This window comes from Lactuca serriola, chromosome 1, assembly GCF_051521515.1.
Source record: "Lactuca serriola cultivar US96UC23 chromosome 1, Lser_US96UC23_V15, whole genome shotgun sequence".
Lineage (NCBI taxonomy): Eukaryota > Viridiplantae > Streptophyta > Magnoliopsida > Asterales > Asteraceae > Lactuca > Lactuca serriola.
In genome coordinates, this window is record NC_136408.1 from 209,854 (window position 1) to 217,138 (window position 7,285).

Below are 7,285 nucleotides of genomic sequence, written 5' to 3' on the forward strand. Positions count from 1 at the left end.
ATCAGGCCACCCTAGTCCTAAGATATGATTTACCTAGCCTACTCTAGCATGCATAGCACATCACATAATATCTCATAACACATAATGTAAGGGTATTTTGGGAAAGCACCGTTCGAGCACTGGCTGATCGTACACACTGCTCCTTTTTGCTTTTCTCAAGATCTTTTACTCTTTTTAGAAAAATTGTTTCTTTTATGAAAGATTTTCTCAAATCCTCAGTTTGAGTTCAGATACGCCCGAAGGTGCATCCGAATCCCTCAAACCAAGGCTCTGATACCAACTTGTAACGACGTGAAAATTTATAACAAATTTTCATTTTTCAAACATTACATGAATCATACAATTCATCTCAAATCCCAAGTGTATCAAATATTATCACGGTAAAACATATCCCAAAATATCCAATACAAAATCCTCTATCAGTGTGTACAAATCATCCTGACGCCTTCCCGCGATCCTCGCTAGTACCTGAAACACATATCACATAACACGGTAAGCATAAATGCTTAGTGAGTTCCCCAAAATACCACATACAACACATAATCCACTTGAGGCTATAACTCGGTATGACCCTCCGGTCAATGTGTCTCAGCGGGACCCTCTAGTCCCGTAGCTCGTTGGACCGTCCGGTTCGGTCTAGCTCGTTGGACCCTTTGGTCCGGTCTGATCGAGGACCCTCTGGCCTCATGAGTCGTTTGACCCTCTGGTTCGGTCTAAATAACACCTAGCATACATATAACACAATGCACATACATCTCAACATACACATACACATAAGACCCTCCGGTCTGCACATAGATACCACTCTAGGTAATGTATAGTGAGAAGACTCACCTCGTAAGATGTCTAGAAAACTCTTGTGCTCGAATCCCCGATCTAGCCTTCGCCTATCAAAATGATAACATCTCTAATCAATACACTCCTTACATCCTCCTCTCTAAGAATGGGTAAAAGACTATTCTACCCCTCCATGACCTCTCTTAAATTAGTTTGACCAACCCTAAGGTCAACTGAAATCAACTCAATCAACGGTCCAACTTTGACCAGACTCGTCGAGTGCACTCGGGTGACTCGGCGAGTCCATGCATGTCCTCTGAATCCTCCTAAGGCCTCACTTGACTCGTCGAGTTAACCTTTCACTCGACAGGTTACCACTGGTCATGAATCGCAGGGCAACCTGACCCGACTCGTCGAGTTCTCTCATGGACTCGGCGAGTTTCCCCCATGGCATTACATTTGACCTTTTGAGGTTAGATCTGTTTCTCTAACTTATAAATATGGCCTTCTAACACCCAAAAATCACGTAAAGGTCTGAACTCAGTGTTCATGCATGGTGTATCTTGCATTATATACCATAGAAACCCCATTAATGCTTCCTAGCTTCAAACACTAAGGTTTACTCTACTAAAGCTTCATACTTTCGGCTTTATGGACCTAGAAGGGTCCAAATCTATAACACAAACTTGCAAGAGGGGTTTGAGGCATTCAAAACCCCAAAGATGAAGTGATTCAAACCCTAACCCCAAAATGGAATCTACACAATAGGGAAGGAAAGGGGTTCGATTTTGTACCTCAAAATGAAGCTCCTTGCTTGAATAACTCAGAACAACAACCTCCCTTGGTCCCTCTTGCTGGAACTCTTCTCCTCTCTTGCAAAATCACACCAAAAAGCTCAAGATAGCTCTTTCTCTCACTCTACACACTCAAGCTCGCTAGGGTTCTCTCTTCTGGGAAGGTAGCCGCAATTAAAGGCTATAAGTGCCTTTAAATAGGGCTCAAGCCCAAAGATTTAGGGTTTCCGCCAAACAGCGCAGACGCGTCGAGTCGCCTCACAGACTCGTCGAGTCCATTCATTAATCTGAGTCATCAATCGCGATCCTACTCGATGAGTTTAGGCGTCAACTCGTCGAGTCCCTCTTCTTAACTCAAGAGTAAATACTTAAACTATGATACTTGGAAATCCAGATGTTACAAATTTTTTTTAAAATCATAAATAACAAAAAATAATATTAGATTAACCAAAAAATAAATAAATAAAATATTATGGTCATTTAAAGTATTATGTTCAAAGTTAAGATCAAGTTAATTTAAAAAAAATAAAAAGTGAAGGTAATTTTTCACACCTGAACTTTGCAATAAGTGCGATTCGTTTAATTTACTCAACCCATTTAGGTAAGTATTCTTGTTTGGTTTCACTGCAATTGAGAAAGAAAGTTGGCATGGAGGCCGAGGGTTCTTCGCTTCCTTCCAACTACGTCACCATCCTGCAGCTCAAAGAGCGATGGCTCCAACAACAACACCAAAATCCTGCAAAATCCAAGCCTCATGACGATGAAGCTAGTTGTCAACCAAGCGGCGAAGCTGCACTTAGACGCGTTCCTCTTCAAAGACCAAATCGCCCTGGGGTCATTAACCAAGTCATACCGGAGGTTGCCGTAGATGATTCTGTTTCTAAAACTCAAGTTGATGCTGCGGATAATCATCCAAAGGGAGAGGAGGAGCAGAAGACTGACCACTCCAACTCCAAACTCTCGAAGAAGAAAAAAAGTTCCCGAGCTCCAAAACCTAGGTCGGGCACCAACCAAAATCCAAACGGAGGTGGCTCCCCACTGTTGGTACCAGAAGAGGTGAAGGAGAATAAACAAACTCAGCACGTAGGTGGACGCCGGCGTCGGCATCTGGTCTGTGAACCCAATGACAGAATGACAGTATTTGCTCAGAGTGTGGACGACTTACGGCACAGTGATGCTCGTGGTCATGGCGTCGTTGAGGCTGTTGCCGCTACTGTGCACGTCCCTATTGTGAGCCAGAGAGCAAATAGAAGATCGGGTGCAGGAAGATACGAGGGAAAACCAAAACCCAAGCCTTCGTCGGATCAGAATGTGGTCTGCGAGCCTAATGACAAAAGGATACTATTTACTCAGAATGTGGATGACTCATCGCACAACGATGCTCGTGGCGATGGTGTAGTTAAAGCTGTTGCTGATTCTGATGTGAATGTCCCCATTGTGAGCCAGGAAGCAAACAGAAGAGGGGGTGCTGGAAGATTCCAGGGCAAACCAAAACCCAGACCTAGTGAATCCTCCTTTTTGGCGAGGAAAGGGAAAAACTCCCTCGTATGGGTTAAAAAAGGAGAATCTTCGACAAATTGATAACGCCAAGCTCCCAACCTCTGGTATATCTCTAGTCCTGTTGTTAATTGGTTCTTGAAAAAATTACTTGCGATGTGTATTTCTAGTGTTTTTGGATAAATACCAACACCAAACTTGCCAAAAACAACCAAAATTTACAAGTGCTAAATACTTCTTGAGTCAGGGTAAGATCAACAATCTTCTAACTATGAACAAGTAAAAGGCAGGAAAGAGAGCATAAACTTGAAAAATATTCAGAAACCTGGCAAGAAGCCCTTAGACTAGAACAAAAGGTAGGCTTGAATCGTGAGTCTAGCCCTTCCTCCTTAGACTATCTTTTGGCTTTCAGTCTCACTTTTGGAGAAGTTTGCCATCAATGGATCATCAGAATTTGGTCTTACTAGTAAACTGTCTATGGAGTCGAATTATTGCCCTCTTCCATATCTGTAGGAACATTAGTCACTTACATTCGCCTAGATACAATTTTGACTTTGTTCTGGTTCATCAATATCCCCTTTTTGTCATCTCACACTCACACATTCCTATGAGATGAGTTCACTTGGGGAACATTGCAACATGCCATTCCCAAGAAGGACAGGGAGGTCATGCTCAAACCTGAACATACTGTAAACCATCAAATAAAGAAATCTATTACCAATATTCCATATTTAGGATAAAGCCATCAGAGACTATACACATCTTCAAAAATTCATCATTACTTTTGCTAAACTAAAACATAACCTCTTAGATGGAAGCCAGTCTTTCTTCCATTCCTTGCTCCTTGATTTTCTTTACCCAACACAAAGAAAGAAATATAGTTGAGTATGAAATATAACCAAGACTAAGAAAACAATCCTAACAAACTAAAAAATGAATCACCATAACAAAATGTATCCTTCAGATGCAAATACATACATGTACCTTGCATAAGGTGCCAAAATCATATCATATCATTTATAATATACTACATTGGATCCACAACTTCAAATAATACAAAGATACACCCAGTTTTGACTGAACAAATCAAAATTACACATCAAATGAATTTGAGGAGCTTGAATCACTATAATATCAGGGGATTATATATATATATATATATATATATATATATATATATATATATATATATATAACTCTTACAAATAGATATCATGTCACTTAGTGACATGTGTTGTGACTATAGCGATCATAGTTGTGATTCAAAAAACAATTGTTAGTTTGTTACCCATCTGAGTGTGATTACATGTGTTGTGATGTCACAATACATAACACTCAGATGGGTAAGAAATGATATGGATTACCAAATGTGCGATTAAGAAAACAGTGAACATGACGAAGGTTTTTTCTCTTTTGATTTCTTTATTAACCATGATGATGAATTTTAAAAAATCCAAATATTTTACTAAAAAATAAATCAAGTTTGAGAATGTTATAACTCTTAAAAGAGGCGTTGGATGCTATGGCTCTTATGCATTAATGATAGATTTTGTAATGTTTTTGTTTAAGTTTAAGTCAAGTTTCAATGCTTTGTAACAACTACCTTTGGCCACAATCTAAACCATGAACCTAAGAAATCAGATCAAATACTAATTTTAGAATTAGCCAATGGTGAATTTGTTTAAAGTAAGGAACTAATATGTTTAAAAAAGCTCAATAATCTCGTTGAAGCGTTAGTCTAGTAGCTTTTCAAAAAGCTAGTTTAAAGCTACTTTTTGGTTTGCCAAACATGACAACCTAAAAAAGTTTGAAAAATAAGGTAGTTGTGGCGTGCCAAAGATAGCCTTAGTCACAAGCTATCATTTTTTACCATTTAATGTAAGAAACTTACATGTGTTTACATCCTTTAGCATTACATAAATTGGTAAGTTTGTTACATAAAATGTTTAAGAGAAGTATGTTGGAACATGCTGTGCACAAGATCAAACATGAACTAATATTCACAGTAAAATAAAGAACATGCAATCTCAAGATGGGACAATTTTCTGTGTATTACTCATTCACGGAAAACAGAAAATACATACACGTCCAGCTACTGCTAGGAGATAAACCCTACTCTATTTATATACTAAATAACATCCTAAGAAGAAGAAGAACTAACAGCTAAGAAACCTTAAAGATAGGACTACTAAGTCCACGTTGATGAAATCCCACCAAACCAGGTCTTTCATTAGACCAAGTCCTGATTATTCAACTTGTGGATACAGAAACTGGAGCGACCCATTCGAATCCGTACCCATGAACAACTTAACCCATTAAGATTACCCAACAAAGTATGTTGCATGGATTGGTAGTGTGGTGAAAGTATATTGCATGTTTTCGCAATTAGTCCCAAATCAGAACCGCTCTGAGAATTTTAGAAATCAGTTTTGCTTGAGATGATGTGGGCCATGCTTATGATGAAAACATAATGATATGTTTAGCAGCATCATGAATGACCAGACCACAATAAAGTAGGATATGCAAACAAAGAAAGTAAATCATTATGCAGAGTAATGCGCACTTCCAGGTTATTTCTTAAAACATGTAATAAAATCATTTAGCACATAAATAATCCACTCACCTGGTTCTGTTTTGTTTAGATGCAATGTAATGCAAGTGAAGCACTTTGTTGACCTCTAATATAGTTATTCCCATCTTGCATACATTCTTTAGCATCCCCAGTCTGGTTCTTGTCTCTTGATCAATATGATGGATTGGATGTGATAAAGGTGGCTTGAGATTTTTGATCTTGGGTTAATTTGGTAATGGAGATAAGATTGTGTGACATGTTTGGAACATGCAATTCAGGTTTTTGTTTTTTTTGTTTTTCATGCACAAGGTTTATCTGCTGAAAATAAAATAGAATTTCCAGTCATGATGTGATTGTTAGCAATTGCTTTAGTCTTGTCTCACTAAATAGTAAATATAAATATTTCAGCAGGGACTTAGATGGAAAAGTTTTTATTAACAAATATATTTGTGATCTCTGGATTCAGGTACGTTTATATTATATTGCAAGTCGGTGGTCAGCCAAGGAAAAAGGGAGATGTAGCAGAAATTACTAATTAACTGAATGGAATGGATTGGATTGGATTTATGGTCCCGTTAGTTGATAGCATTTGTGCAACCATTTTACCATTTTACCAGCATGCTAAATCCCTGATTGCGATCCTTGGCCCATAGGGATAGGGTGGTACTTTTTTTTGTTTATCTCCTCTTTCACTAAAAATCCATACCCATTCCGAAAGAGAAAAAAGAAAATTTCAACTAATTAAATACCCAACAGAAAAGAGTAAGGTTAATTTTCTTTTCTTTTTTCATATATCATCGGCCAAATGGATCCCTAATCACATTTTTAAGCTATCATGAACACATTTTATAGCTCTGACCTTACCTTAATTAAAATGTCGTCTAGGACAGACATCAATTGGATGGAACAAATTTAGATGGTATAAAGGTTTGACTGTTTGTGAAGTTTCTATTTGCAAAACAAAAACTTAATAATATTGTATGTTGATGGTAATTGTTTATTGGCAACACAGCAGATGATGGTCACGGGTTGGACACAGTGGTGGTGATGGACAAAAAATAATTGATGATAGTGTCGTGGCCAGGTGGTTGCAATTATATGAAGCCATCTAGGGTTTGTTATTGGACATAAATGAATAGTTAATGGGATTAAATAAGTAATAGAATGAATTATCGGATATTGAGTAATCTAATCATTATAAACAATATTTTAATAAACATAGCCAATGTTTACAAAATTTTAAAATATATCATCTTCTCTAGAATAGGGTATTTTAGATAACTATTACTCATTTGGTATCTTATTTCAATAACATCTATTGGAATGTACTTGACATTAATATTCCAAAATTTATCTACATGTTAGTTCATAAACGCAATTTATCAATAACAATGCTCATAGAGGGAATAAGTGTAACCTTCCAATTTTCATAATAATTTTTTCAATTTTTAGTTAAGATAAAAAACCATTTTCATAAACCAAAAACAATAAAACCATTTGTTCCAAAATACAAAATCCCAAAATTAGAGTATGATAGATTAACGGGGAATCACAAAATACAAAAGCTATTGATGAATGTGCATGGTCATGTTTTTACCTTTTTACGATCATCTGAAGTACTTGAAACATTTAATTTACAACTGTA

The 7,285-nt window shown here is 37.2% G+C and overlaps 1 protein-coding gene across 3 annotated transcripts; it reads left to right on the forward strand.

Moving 5' to 3' along the window:
• The first annotated feature begins 2,177 nt into the window (after positions 1–2,177).
• LOC145082084 (uncharacterized) lies at positions 2,178–6,857 on the forward strand. Of its 3 annotated transcripts, none has more exons than XM_079023396.1 (2): positions 2,178–3,175; positions 6,653–6,857. In XM_079023396.1, the coding sequence occupies exon 1, from the start codon at positions 2,220–2,222 to the stop codon at positions 3,150–3,152; it is 933 nt and encodes a 310-aa protein (XP_078879522.1). In that variant the 5' UTR covers positions 2,178–2,219; the 3' UTR covers positions 3,153–3,175; positions 6,653–6,857. The 3 variants fall into 3 exon arrangements, with proteins under 3 accessions (XP_078879522.1, XP_078879591.1, XP_078879451.1); XM_079023465.1 differs by having other exon boundaries at positions 6,656–6,857; XM_079023325.1 differs by lacking the exon at positions 6,653–6,857 and adding an exon at positions 6,107–6,584.
• Positions 6,858–7,285: the final 428 nt, after the last annotated feature.